Source organism: Papio anubis, chromosome Y (genome assembly GCF_008728515.1).
Source record: "Papio anubis isolate 15944 chromosome Y, Panubis1.0, whole genome shotgun sequence".
Classification (NCBI taxonomy): Eukaryota; Metazoa; Chordata; class Mammalia; order Primates; family Cercopithecidae; genus Papio; species Papio anubis.
The window spans coordinates 1,890,318-1,905,539 of record NC_044997.1 but is presented as its reverse complement, the minus strand read 5'-3'; the positions used below and the strand labels follow the sequence as shown (position 1 = coordinate 1,905,539).

The 15,222-nt window shown below is 40.0% G+C and overlaps 1 protein-coding gene across 21 annotated transcripts in view; it reads right to left on the bottom strand.

The window, feature by feature from the left end:
- Positions 1–15,222, bottom strand: part of USP9Y (ubiquitin specific peptidase 9 Y-linked) — a 209,435-nt gene that overhangs the window by 160,091 nt on the left and 34,122 nt on the right. For 11 of the 21 annotated variants that reach the window (XM_031661065.1, XM_031661064.1, XM_031661081.1 and 8 more), the window contains 3 exons: positions 9,373–9,418; positions 8,608–8,645; positions 2,246–2,389 (listed from right to left, as the gene is read on the bottom strand). The exons of 1 other annotated variant lie outside the window; for it this stretch is intronic. In XM_031661065.1, the coding sequence (XP_031516925.1) occupies positions 2,246–2,341 (96 nt within the window). In that variant the 5' untranslated portion in view covers positions 2,342–2,389; positions 8,608–8,645; positions 9,373–9,418. Of the gene's footprint in view, positions 1–2,245; positions 2,390–3,081; positions 3,773–8,607; positions 8,646–9,372; positions 9,419–15,222 lie in introns of those variants that run through there. 9 more of the 21 variants (XM_031661067.1, XM_031661066.1, XM_031661078.1 and 6 more) reach the window with 3 other exon arrangements.

Sequence of the window (15,222 nt, the reverse complement as noted above, 5' to 3'; positions counted from 1 at the left end):
TACTCAGGAGGCTGAGGCAGAAGAATCGCTTGAACCCAGGAGGCAGAGATTTCAGTGAGCCAAACGCCACTGCACTCCCAGCCTGGGTGACAGAGCAAGACTCCATCTAAAACAGAAAAAAAAGGGAGAGAGAAAGAAAGCTCAAGAGAAATAAAAATAAAATTTGCACAAAGTGAAAATTCAACTTAAAATCTGTGGAATACAGCAAAAGCAGAACTGAGACAAAAATTTATACCACTGAATGCATATATTAAAAAGAAACATCTAAAATCAATAATTAAACCTTCCGTTAAAAAAAAAGTAGCAAAAACTACGAATTAATTCCAAAGTAAGCAGAAAAGAACTACAGCAGGAATGAAAATGACAAGAAATTAACAGAAAAATCAGCAAAACCATACATGCTGGTTCCTTGAAAACATCAAAAAGCCTCTAGTCAGGCTAAGAAAAAAGGAAACATAAATTATTAATTACAGAATTGGAACAGAGGACATATAATACAGATGCCATAGTCATTAATGGATCCCCAAACCCCAGGTCACATACTGACTGGTACCAGTCCGTGGCCTGTTAGGAACCAGGCTGTGCAGCAGAAGGTGAGTGTCAGGCAAGCCAGCATTAGCACCTGAGCCCGCCTCCTGCCATATCAGCAGACGCATCAGAATCTCACAAAAGCCTGAATCATTTTGTAAACTGGATCCGTGTGAGGGATCTAGGCTGCATGCTCCTCATGAGAATCTAACTAATGCCTGACGATCTGAGATGGAACAGTATCATCCCAAAACCATTCTACGTGCCCCCATCTGTGGAAAAAGTATCTTCCACAAAAGCAGTTGCTGGTCCCAAAAGGGTTGGGGCTGCTGCACTGAAAGATTATAAAGGAATACTACGAACAACTCTATGCCTACCAGAAATTCCTTTAAAGACACAATCTGCCAAAACTCAGAAAAGAAACAGATCATTTGAATTGGCAATATTTTCTAAATAAAGTGTCAATAAATAACAGTCTTCTGAAACAGAAGGCACAACACCCAGAAAGGCTCAGTGGTAAATTCTCTCAAATATATAAAAATAAAACCCTATCAATTCTCTACCATTTTTTTCCACCAGATGGAAGCAAAGGGAATACTTTCTTTCTAGGCCATTCTATGAGGTCAGCATTACCCTCATACCAACAATCAAATATATCGCAAGAAAACTAGACCAATATACATCATGAACATAAACCCAAGTATCAACAAAATACTGCCTCAAGGAACTAGAAAATGAGTGGCAAACAAAACCTACACAAAGCAAAATAATGAGTCATAGAAAAAGAAAGAAAAAACACACAAATGGGAATTAAAAAGCCAAAACCCCGAAAACATTAACTCAATGCAATTAATGACTCACCCTAGGAAAAAAGGCAAGAAAAAGTAAAGGCAAATTACTAACATTAGAAGCTTCATGTATCTTACAAAAAATCTACCAGGATAGTAAAAGAAGTAATTATTTCCAAATAGGTCAGCACAGAACTTTGATATTAAATCTATGTTAACTAAACCTTTTAGAAATATTATTTTACTTATCCTTGTTTTACAGATATGGAAACTGAGGCTTAGATATTATAGCAGTTAGAGTCATAAGATAATCTTATAAAGTGGGGCTTGAATATAAATAGCTGCCTGATGTCTGTACTTATAACTAAGGTTACAATGATTAACTGAATACTTTTGCCCTCAGATTCACATGGGACCTTAGAAACAGAAAAACACAGGGCTACATTCTCAACCATGTACAGTAATCAAGGTTTCCTTTCACTAAGAGCCAGAGTCACTTTTTTTTTTTTTTTTTTTTTTTGAGACAGGGTCTCACTCTGTTACCCAGACTGGAGTGCAATGCCTTGATCACAGCTTACTGCAGTCTTGACCTCCCATGCTCAGGTGATACTCTTGCCTCAGCCTCCCAGGCAGATGGGACTGTCTGCATGTGCTACCATGCCCAACTAATTTTTGTATTTTCTGTAGAGACAGGGTTTCATCATGTTGCCCAAGCTGCTGTTGAACTCCTGGGCTAAAGCAATCCTCTCTTCAGCCTCTGAAAATGCTGGGACTACAGGTGTGAGCTACCACACTCAGCCCACAGTCACTCTTTTCATGTGTACCTTAAAATAACCACATATTTTATGATTACTTTACAAATCATTTAGGACACGTTTCACTTTTTGTATTCCACAGTACCCAAAACAACACAGTCTTACTCCTCCTACCTGGTTCTGTAGGAAGAGATGCTGAGACTGTCCATCAGGAACCTGGCCCTGGCTGTCATTCCCTCCTACTGGAGAGCCATGAGTGATGGCTGTCATACTTGACACAGAAAGATCTTTGCTATTTTGTCTCTTTATGTAGTTGTCCTAAGGGAAGAAATTATAGACCACTTATAGAAGATGAAGTACCAGCATATGTCAGTCTTAAAAATCTCCGATTCAAGCACTGAACATCTTGCAGAGAACATTTCATAACCTAAAAGGAAAAAGGTACCACTGGCCTACATATTAAAAAGACAAGTAAGAGTCGGGGCACGGTGGCACATGCCTGTAATCCCAGCACTTTGAGAGGCCAAGGCAGGTGGATCACCTGAGTTCAGGAGTTTGCGACCAGCCTGACTAACATGGTGAAACCCCATCTCTACTAAGTACAAAAAAAATACAGTTGGGCGTAGTGACACATGCCAGTAATCCGAGCTACTTGGGAGGCTGAGACAGGAGAATAGCTTGTACCTGGGAGGCAGAGGTGGCAGTGAGCCAAGATCGCACCATTGCACTCCAGCCTGCCTGGGCAACAAGAACAAAACTCCGTCTCCAAAAAAAAAGATGAATAAGAAATGATTACAATTTTAGTATGTATAGTAACATCACCAGTCTTCACAGTCAATAACAGAGGATTATAAAAGTGAGAGAAATAAAAAGTTAAATTTGTATTAACAGTTTTACTCCCCTTAAGAAATTGATACTATTGTACAAGCAGTAATGCCAGGAAACATACAATAAATAATATAACATTCCAGAAAAATAAGTAAGGTTCTTGGTTGTCATTTTTAACTTACAGAAGAATCTGTGAAAGGCCTATCAATTGCTGCCTTATATATACTGTGAAAATTTAATACCTAAACACAAGGAAACTAGTATTACATTTTTACAAAGAATTCAAGGCAATGCACAGTCAACAGAGAGCATTATAAATGGTTTTTAAGATAATTTTTAAGTGATTTAAATATAAAATTTAAAACTTTGGGGTAATTTTTCTTTGGACGGGTTTAAACTATACCATAGTTCTCTCCAAAATCATCAAATCTGTCAAGTGACCTCAGGTTTCCACTTTTGACAACTCTTTTTCAACAGTCCTTTAGGAGAAACAACAGTATATTCAAAGAATCTTAACAGGACTACAGGACACAGAAATTGAATGGTGACGGTCCACTGCAACCTGATAGGAGTATGGGAAAATGCCACCAAATCCTTTACATTCCATATTCATTAGTCCAGTGGTTTTCATCCTAAACTGCAAACTAGCATTTCCTGAAGTACTTCTAGAGGATTCCTAATGCCCAAGTTCCAGCGTAGACCAAACACAGCAAAACATCTGAGACCTAATAATTGGTACTTCTTCAAAATCTCCAAGCTTAATCTGTTGTGTCACTGACTGAGAACTAGGTTTCCACAAAAATTAAAACTTGAGGCAGGGTGCAGTGGCTCACGCCTGTAATTCCAGCACTTTGGGAGGCCAGGCGGGTGGATCACAAGGTCAGGAGATCGAGACCATCCTGGCTAACGAAGTAAAACCCGTCTCTACTAAAAATACCAAAAATTAGCTGGGCATGGTGGTGGGCACCTGTAGTCCCAGCTACTCGGGAGGCTGAGGCTGGAGAATGGCGTGAACTCGGGAGATGGAGCTTGCAGTGAGCCGAGATCGTGCCAGTGCACTCTAGCCTGGGCAAGAGAGTAAGGCTCAGTATCAGAAAAAACAAAAACAAAAAACTAACACTAGAAATCAAAGCAAGGTAGAAAAGAATAATCAGTGATATCTGTGTCCAAAACACATTCCCAAAAAAAGGAAGGAAGGAAGGAAGGGAGGGAGGGAGGGAGGGAGGAAGGAAGGAGAGAGAGAGAGAGAGAGAGTAAGGCACAGTATATAAAACGTTAAAGTAAAACAAATCAAATAGGCCGGGCGCGCTGGCTCAAGCCTGTAATTCCAGCACTTTGCGAGGCCGAGACGGGCGGATCACGAGGTCAGGAGATCGAGACCATCCCAACATGGGCTAACATGGTGAAACCCCGTCTCCACTAAAAAACACAAAAAACTAGCCGGGTGAGGTGGCGGGCGCTTGTAGTCCCAGCTACCCGGGAGGCTGAGGCAGGAGAATGGCGTGAACCCGGGAGGCGGAGCTTGCAGTGAGCCAAGATTGCGCCACTGCACTCCAGCCTGGGCGACAGAGCCAGACTCTGTCTCAAAAAAAAAATAAATAAATAAAAAAAAAAAAATAAATATGTGTATAACAAATTTAACAGCACTTTTTAGAAGTCAGGCACTATGTGAAACACTTAATTTCACTCAACAAATCCATTTAGTAGAACAAATCCTTCACAGGTAAACATAAACAGAGAGTAAAAAAAGCAAATTGCTGGGCCTGGCCTAGTGGCTCACGCCTGTAACCCCAGCACTTTGGGAGGCTGAGGCGTGTGGATCACCAAAGGTGGGGAGTTCATGACCAGCCTGACCAACAAGGAGATACTCTGTCTCTACTAAAAATACAAAATTAGCTGGGAATAGTGGCGCATGCCTGTAATCCAGCTACTCGGGAGGCTGAGGAAGGAGAATTGCTTGAACCCAGGAGGCAGAGGTTGCGGTGAGCCGAGATTGCGCCATTGCATTCCAGCCTGGGCAACAAGAGCAAAATTCTGTCCAAAAAAAAAAAAAAAAAAAAAAGTTAATTGCTCACATCAGTACATAGTGGAAAAAAGGATTCTAACACAGGAAGTCTGCCATGATTAAACCACTACACATACGCCCTTTCAATCTCATTAATAATCAAGACAAAACAAATTATAACAGTGCAATACTATTCTGTTTTTCCTGATAACACTCGTCAAAAAAAACTCAAGACTGGTAACTAAACACTTAAGTCAGACATATATTGTTCTTTAATAAATAAAATCAAAAACCAAGTTACAAATTAATATTATTCCATAAGGGTAGGATTGAAAAGAAAATGGACAAAAACCAAACATGAAGTATATACATACACAAAAATCTACCTCTATATGGTCATCTTATCATATAGTCTTCTCTTTCATTGATTTTGCTACATAAAAATTCTCACTCAAAATGTTTTATATGAAACATGCTTTAAAACAAACTAAAAAAACTCCCTACCATTTTTTATTTTAGTTCTGCTGCTAATAAAAACTACTTAAGTAAGTTTTTCCTGCAACTAAGAAAGAAACCAGCCACTTCACTCTATACCACTCCAAACTTGCTCATGTCTGTTCCTTTTGTCCCTTACCTGGGCTTCTGATGCCACATATATGCACCACATATGAAAAAAACTTGCTCTAATCTTCTATTTTCTCAATTTCTTCCTGGATTCACTTTTCATAGACTATAAAGTATGCTCAAGGCTTCCCTACTGAAAGTCACCAAAATCTGAACTTCCTCTTCTAGAAAATTCTTGAAAAAGTGGCAATGTCTTTCCTTTTCCTCATCGATTGCCTTGTATCCAAGCTGCTTTGAGTCAGGATGGTTTTATGATTTAGAAATGATAACCAATTGCCCTAAAAGTACAGGCAAGCTTTCTGTGGAGTGCTTTTTTTTTTTTTTTTTTTTTTTAAGGGAGGAGAAAGATGAAGTTACATCAGTTTACTATGTAACTCTCTACAGATCACAAGATCCTATTGCAGTTATAACCAGAAACAAAATATCTGCAGAATATATACCAATGAAAATTAAGAGAATCAAACCACATATCACTACCAAAAAATAAAACACAAAAGGCAGTAAAAGAGAAAATAAGCCAAAAGCCACAAGAAATACAGGATAATGGTAACTAACTGACAATATAGATACTTTCCTTTCAGTAACTACTTTAAATGTAAATGGATTCTCCAATCAAACACATAGATGAGCTGTAAGGTTAAAAAAGCAAGTTCAACCTTATCCCTCCCTGTAAGAGACTCACAAGGTCCTACAATAGACTCTGAGATCAAAGAATAACCATAGCTTCAAAGTGAAAAAAATGGAGAAGGATATTTCATGCATATAATAACCACATGAGAGCAGAGTTTGTTATAATAGTATCACACAAAATAGACTAAATAAAAAAATTCCACAAGAGACAGGGAAGAACACAATCATAAAAAGGTAATTCATTAGGAAGATAAAAAATTGTAAATATGCAACAAAAAGCAGAGCTCTAAAATATATAAAGCAATATGGATAGAATTAAAGGAAAAAATAGATAGTAACACAATAACAGTACGAAATTTCGCTAACTCACTGTCTACCCAAACCAGACCAAAGAAAAAAAAATTAAACAAGGAAATAGAGGATCTGAACAATAAAACAATTAGACACATGCTGAACACTAACCCAAAAACAGCAGGATACACATTCTTTTCAAGTGTATACAGCACATTCCCCAAGACAAATCTCATATCAAAGCAAGTATTAATAAGATTAAAATAACAGAAACCCACAGGAGGTATCTTTTCAGAAAACAATGGAATGAAAATAGAATCAACAGCAGAAAGAAAACTGGAAATCCACAAATACGTGAAAATTTTAAAAAACGTTCTGAACCAATGGGTCAGAAAAATTACAATGACAAATAGAAAATATCTCGAGAAAAATTAACAAGAAAACATACCAAAACTGATGGGACACAGCAAAAGCAATGCTAGAAGAAAGTTTATAGTTTTAAAGTTTATAACTTTAATACCTGTAAATGCTGGCATTAAATCTGAAATTAACAACCTAACTATAATCTTAAAGAAGGAGAAAAAGAACTAAACCTGAAGCTAACTGAAGAAAGAGCATAGCAGAGATAAATAAAATACAGAATAGAAAAAAAAGAAAAAAAAAATCAACCAAACTAAAAGGAGGCTGTTTGAAAGATCAACACAACTGACACCACTACTTACATAAAGAAGAAAAAAATAAAACCTCAAATAACTAAAAACAAGAATGAAAGGACATACAACCAATGCAAACAGAAAAAAAAGGAGTTTAAGAAAATACTTTGAACAACTATATGTCACTAAATTACATAAGCTAGAAAAAATGAACGTAAGTTGCTAAAAACACACAATCTACCAAGACTAGATAATAAAGGATTAGAAAATCTGAACAGATTTATAACTAGGTAAGGAGGCTGAATCATAATTTTAAAACTTTCCAACCAAGAAGTCTGTGATCACATGACTTCACTGAAGAATTACACAAAGATCTAAAGAATACGTATCACCAATCCCAAAAGTCTTCCTGAAAAATAAAGAAAACACTCCTAAATTGACTTTGGAATAAAGCTAATGCAGGTCCTCTTAGACTAAATCTGTGCTTTCTTTTCCACTAAAAAGAAACTAGAGACCAATATTCCTGATAAATATAGATGCAAAAATCTGTAACAGAATACTAGCAAACCAAATTCAGCAGTATTGTGAAAAAATTATAAACAAATGGGATTTATTTTTGCAATGCAAAGTTAGTTTAATACATCAATACCAATCAATGTAATATACCTTGTCATCAAAAAAGGAGAAAAACCGCATGACCTTTATCTTGATGTAGAAAAAAATAACTAAATTCAACAACCTTGTATTACCATTCAACAAAACACAACATAAAAAAGGGTGACATAGCCAAGATGGTCTCCATCTCCTGACCTTGAAAGGTGAAGCCAGCTGGACTTCCTGGGTTGAACGGGGACTTGGAGAACTTTTCTGTCTAGCTAGAGGATTGTAAACGCACCAATCAGCACTCTGTGTCTAGCTAAAAGATTGTAAATGTATCAATCAGCGCTCTGTAAAAACGCACCAATGAGTGCTCTGTGTCTAGCTAGAGGATCGTAAACACACCAATCAGCACTCTGCAAAAATGCACCAATATGCGCTCTGTATTGAGCTAAAGGATTGTAAATCCACCAATCAGCACTGTGTAAAATGGACCAATCAGCAGGATGTGGGTGGGGACAAATAAGGGAATAAAAGTTGGCCACCCTCAGCCAGCAGCAGCAACCCAGTCGGGTCCCCTTCCACACTGTAGAAGCTTTGCTGTTTCACTCTTCACAATAAATCTTGCTGCTGCTCACTCTTTGGGTTCACACTACTTTTATGAGCTGTAACACCGTGAGAGTCTGTAGCTTCATTCCTGAAGTCACTGAGACCACGAACCCAATGGAAGGAATAAATAACTCTGGACACACCACCTTTAAGAGCTGTAACACTCACTGCAAAGGCCTGCAGCTTAACTCCTGAAGTCAGCAAGACCAGGAACCCACCGGAAGGAAGAAACTCTGGACACATCTGAACATCTGAAGGAACAAACTCCAGAAACCATCTTTAAGAGCTATAACACTCACCACGAGGGTCCACAGCTTCACTCTTGAAGTCAGCAAGCCTAAGAAAAAATAAAGACAGAAATACAGGGAAAGACCTCTAATGTCCAGGTGTTACAAGACTTACTACTGTTATCAGTACTACCCAAAGCGATTTACAGATTCGACACGATCTCCACAATATTTTTTTGCAGACAGTAAGTTCCATATTGAATATACTCTCAACGAACCTCAAGTACTACATACTTCTACTGTTCAAATTAGAACAACAGAAATTTCTCATAATATTTTTTCCATGCAGGCTACAATAGGTAATTCCCTAGACCTTAACACAGGTACCATTAGCATGACAGCCACGGCTTGCCCCAAACACTGAAGCAGGCTTACAGGTATGTCCTTACAGCAAGGAAATACTTCTTGCCAACTGATAGCAATCAAATCGGCCCTTCTGTCAGCAATCATGTGAGTAAGTCATTGTGAAAGTGGATACACCAGCCTTCAGATAAATAACTGCTACCCACAAAAAGTAAAACATATGTTTTTGTTTTAAACTGTTAAACTGTGAGTGATTTTCTTATGAAGTAAAAGACAAAAGACAAATATCTTGCCTCAGCTTAGTAATTAACTCAGTGACAAAAAAGAAAAAATCATATTAGCAGCCGCTCTATCAGACCACTGTAGCCTTACAGGTCTCTCACTCTTCAATTTTATTCCACAAAACATTTCTGTAAACATCTCTTACCCAAACTGCTAATATTATTGTTTTAATTTTTCAGCTAGCAGACTCACCTCCAATACATCCTCCACACAGCCACCAGAATTATCTCCAAGCTCTCTGCAAATCAAAAAGCAGATTTTTATCATGAATCCTTTCTTTTAAAAGGAAAAAGTCCCACTTCAGTGCTTAAAAGTAAAATCTCAGTGCCTTAATCTGGTACTTGAAATCATTTATGATCCATCTCATTCAAACCATCTTTTAGTTTCATGTCCCCTAATTCCCTCCTAAATATCTGGTGTGTCTTCCTCATTCTATTAATAGTACCATATACATCCTTTAAACTGTTTCCTTTCAGTGGCAGTATCTGACCTAATTCATAGAATCACCAAAATACCAGAGTTTTTAAGACTAGCAAATAGTATTCTACCTCAAACTATGATTTTCTTCACCTCTTCTACATTTCACACATGTATTTCAATACAGCAGTTATCAAACTGTATAAATAAGTACCTATTTGGCCACTAGAACTAGAGCCTTAAAAGTGGAGACTAGTCATTTTTACATCATGAGTAAATGAATACAATTCATAAGCTGCCCAGTAATGACTAAGTTCAGTTCTATCACTTTACAATTTCAATGAGGTTAAACAATCTGCTCACTAACTGGTGGAAAAGCTACAATAATAAATCCAAGTTTCTTACCTAACTTGACAACTCTGTTAATCACTACACTCTCTCAGTCAGAAATACTGCTTATACACAAGCGTCAGTTTCACCTCTGAGGAAACAGCCCAAAGAAGTCTTTCCACACCATGTATAAAAACATCGTTTCATTAGGTTTTATAATGGAATTACCACATGCACAAACATGGAAAAATAAACAAATTTCAATTATTCAACAAAGTCTGATAGCTACAGGAGCCAGTCAAATGCCCAGACGCCGGGGTGGGGTGGGGTGGGGGGGGCGGGGGGGGTGGTGCAAGTCCCTGGTGAAACCCCACCTGAAAGCGAAAAACAGGCCATAGGGCTGAAAGACCTGACTGCTGATCCTGTATGAAACTTACCACCCAGAATGAGAACTTCTGTTCCTTTTTGCCTGCCCTTTCATTCATGATTGATTCTTTCTGAATAATATATTTTAAACAATTGAATGTTGACTTTTCCAATACTATCTATGGCTTGCCCCTCCCCCATTCTAAGCCCATAAAAAGCCTGACTCAAGCATATTGGGGGACCTTCCTGCCTTTGGGTAGGGGGACAAACGCCTTGTACTTTTTCAGGTTTGCTTGACTGTTTCAACACTCAGTAAAACTTCCTACCCTGCCCACTCTTTGTTAGCACATCCTTATTCTTTCTGGGTGTGGGACAAGAGTTTTAGAACCACCAAAAAGGGGTACAAGCTATAACACACGTGAGCTGGAGCATGCCAGCATGGCCACGCAAGGCCCAGGCAGGGCATCCCCAGCCAGAGCTTATGAAGTGACTGAGAAGAAAAATCCTCTATCATTTTAGGGGCTCACTCAGGATACCTGAAGGGTGAGTAAATATGGACCTAAATTTCACTTTTTTCTGAGACTTCCTGTCCACAAACATTTTTCTGAAGGCAGATGAAGCACCAAACCTCCAGTGCGCTAGTTAAGAACAATGGCGCACGCAACTACAGAGTATAGGATGCTGGAGAGGGCCCTCCCTCATCACTCTTGGGGTTAGCGAATGTTGGCCTCATTCCAATCCCGTTTTTCCTACGGCAATTTGTCTTCGTGTTTTTCCGCCGCTGTTATGGTACCTCGCTCTTTTACAATGTTACAAGTGTTGTTGCAAACTACAGAAATATTACTCAGTGGAAAGAGCATTTGGACCAGCCATCAGATAGGCAATTCAGAACAATGCAATTTCTGCCTGTTCCTAGAGGAAAAGAGGAAAGAGAGGTTAGGAGTCTCTCCCTGCTCTAGGAATCCATTTGCATAGAAGCTTTTTCAACCTCAAGCACCTTCCCTGCCCTGCATGTAAGCGTTTTTTTTTTTCTTTTTTCTCTGCCACATCAGGAGTTCACATTGCCATGCAAATACAGGGAGCTTTTCTATGCAAGAGGTCTTGTTTTCTTTTGGAAGGCATCTTACTAGGTCAGATCCCCAATTCTCCCTTTCTCTCCATTGTCTGAGTACAAACCCATTTGCACAGCTATACCTGAGTTTTCAGCTTATAAGAAGACAGCGAAGTAGCCCTGACAGCTGCTAGCTGCAGTCTGGTGAGGGCCACCTGGGACTTAATTAAACCATGCACCTTCCTGAGGCAGTTCCTTGTCCCAAACTGAACTCCAAGCTTCAGGATGAAGCTCCAGAAATGAAAATGGATCTGAGGGATCCAGCGGCAGACAACACACAGTCAAACGGCACAGTACAGGTGGACTAATTCCTGTCAACTGGAATCTCCACTCCACCGCCTATTTTACACATAGAGGTCATGCTAGCATCCATGGCATAGATGACATTACAGACAGCAGAAAAATTAGGCAAGGGATAGGTGAATGCGGATAATTCCTGTTACACATGGGTGAAAGGACCCTGCTGAGTCACTGGGACTCAGGGACATAAAGACGGAAGAAATAAAGGGGACACCTTTTCTTTCTCTCCCTCGTGTACCCCAGGTATCCACTGGAAAGACACAGGAACTAAGGGATGCCTTTTTCCCCTCCTTCCAGGTAAGTAACCAGCCACCTTCAGTCTGCACCTATCCTGGATACATCCTGAATCACTGGGACTCCTTTGAAAAAGAAAAAAATAAAATAAACCTTCTTTTTCCTTTTTCCTCTTCTGTTCTCTTTGCAGATGAATAATTGTGTCCCCATACCACAGAATCCCTACGGATTCATCCCCCAGATTGGGAAAAGTCAATTTTCCCCAAACCTCAAACGGTTTTGCTTAAAAATAAACAAGGAAGGCTGGGCACAGTGGCTCAGGCCTGTAATCTCAGCATTTTGGGAGGCCGAGTAAGGCGATCACGAGGTCAGAAATTCAAGACCACCCTGGCTAACACGCTGAAACCCTATCTCTACTAAAAATACAAAAAATTAGTTGGGCATGGTGGCACACATGCCTGTAGTCCTGGTTACTCAGGAGGCTAAGGCAGGAGAATCACTTGAACCCGGGAGGTGGGGGGTTGCAGTGAGCAGAGATTGTGCCACTGTACTCCAGCCTGGGTGACGTAGAGATTCTGTCTCAAACAAAACAAAAACTGGGCAGAAAGCACAAATCTGAGTAAGTATCTTGAGGAGGGACAACTTTTACAGTATCATTGTCTACTTCCCTTCCCCAAGACTCCAGGATAGATAGGGCTTCACAAATTGGGGGAAGGGACATCAAAAGCCTGACAGAACAACAAAAAACGTTTTTCTTACCAAACTTCTGGCCTCACTCTCCCTGTGTAACCTGGCAGAATGAATTACAAAAATCACTATTTAAATCCTCTCTAAAATTTTGATTAATAGAAAAAAGGATTTATGAGGCTAGTCTTAATTTTTAGCCAATCTGATATGCTTTATGTGTCTTTCTATATGGTTCTGCCGTGAGAGTACCTTAGGATAGAGCACGGCCTATGACCCAGTAAGTCCACTGTTCAAGCCAGGCTATCAAACTGGTCAGTAACAAATTTTGCTGCAGGTCGCCCTTGTTTTAAGCCCCTGGGAGCTTGACCTTGTAAGCATGTGGCAGTAATTTCTTTGGGTCTCTGCCATTTTACAATAGCAGCCCCGGTTCAATATTGGTGTAGGCAATATGTACTTTCTGGTTAGTGTGTGAATTTTACCATTTGGTGATTCTCTTCCCTTCCATGAACGACTTCTAGCTTACTTTTTTTTTTTGAGACGGAGTCTCGCTCTGTCGCCCAGACTGGAGTGCAGTGGCAGGATCTCCACTCACTGCAAGCTCCGCCTCCCAGGTTCATGCCATTCTCCTGCCTTAGCCTCCCGTGTAGCTGGGACTACAGGCGCCCACCACCACGCCTGGCTAGTTTTTTTGTATTTTTGGTAGAGAGGGAGTTTCACCGTATTAGCCAGGATGGTCTCTATCTCCTGGCCTCGTGATCCGCCTGTCCCGGCCTCCCAAAGTGCTGGAGCTTCTTTCTTAAATCTTCCTATCTCTGAGCTACCTTTAAAAAGTCTAGATTTTGTAAAAAACTGCTTACCATCTCTTTGAAAATACCACATACACTCATCATTAAGTCATAACTTTGAGTTGAGGCTTGTTGGTTTCACCTGTGAGGTTACTTTCCATGAAGGTCAAAAGCCAAAACACTGGCCACTTGGCATAGCTAAAGTTGAGTCACAAGGGGCTTTAAAAATTGTTTTCTTAAATAATGCTATGGTTAAAAGTCAGCTTCATTAAAACTGGATATCCAGGCTATATATTCTTGACCTCGTGGTCTGTCTGCCTCAGCCTCCCACACTGCTGGGATTATAGGTGTGACCCACCATGCCTGGCCCAGGCTATAGGTATACTTAAAAGGCATCTATGGTTTTTTTTCCCTCTTCTTGGAACTTGTTTTTCTGGAGAAAGTTTTTTTTTTCTTCTTCTTAAGTCATCTGAATTACTTCATTTTATTGTGCCACTCTTAATGCATGCATGATAGGCACTGAGATAACTTCTGAGAGAGCACCAGGCTGGCTTGGAATAAAGAGAAAATGTGACATGGACCCCATTTCGGGAAGGAAAAAAACAAACAAAACTTTGTTTTCTCATGGAACCCCAGAAATTAAAAGTGAATAGATCCCTCTCAAAATCTGCTTTTGGCCTCCAGTTACAGCTGTTCATTAGGCCCTAAAACCTGCATGTTTTCCTAGCCCTGTTTTTGGACAGGCTCTACCCAGTGGTAATCGAATTAGGAGATAAGCAAATTAAAAATCTTACAACTACTGGATCTTCTGTTTGTGTAGTGTTATATATCTGTGTGTTATGTATGTTATGTTTATATAAAAAAGAGGTTTTTTTTTTTTTTTTTGAGACAGAGTCTCGCGCTGTGTCACCCAGGCTGGAGTGCAGTGGCGCGATCTCGGCTCACTGCAAGCTCCGCCTCCCAGGTTCAGGCCATTCTCCTGCCTCAGCCTCCGAGTAGCTGGGACTACAGGCGCCCGCCACCACGTCCGGCTAGTTTTTTTTTGTATTTTTAGTAGAGACGGGGTTTCACCATGTTAGCCAGGATGGTCTCGATCTCCTGACCTCGTGATCCGCCCGCCTTGGCCTCCCAAAGTGCTGGGATTACAGGCTTGAGCCACCGTGCCCGGCCAAAAAAGAGGTCTAATTAATTGGCTTAAAGAAAAATACATGCTTAGATGAAATATTTTTTGAAGGAAAAAAGCTATAATGCCTTTGTAGTTCACAACTTTAATCTCTGAGAAAAACAGTTTTAAAGATTTTTGGTAAAATACATTGTCTTCAAAATGTAAATATGTAGTCTAAATTATGCAGGTCAGATTCTAGGTTTGCTAAATGCAAGGTTATAAACTGCTTCTTTGGCTTTTGTGAACTGTTTGATTTGCCCATTCCACAATTTGGTCAGGCCTGGGGACATAATTAACCATGCTCCTAACTACGCCATAAAGAGTCAGACTTTATCTGTGCCTGGTATTACATAATCAAATAGCTTAACCAGCTGGGCACGGTGGCTCACATCTGTAATCTCAGCACTTCGGGAGGCCGAGGCGGGCGGCTCACCTGAGGTCAGGAGTGCGAGACCAGCTGGCTAACATGGTGAAGCCCTGTCTCTACTAAAAATAGAAAAAGTTAGCCAGGTGTGTTGGCAACTGCCTGTAATCCTAGCTTCTCTGGAGGCTGAGGCAGAAGAACTGCTTGAACCTGGGAGGTAGAGTTTGCAGTGAGCCAAGGCTGCACCCTATAGACTTGGCAACAAGAGTGAAATTCTGTCTCC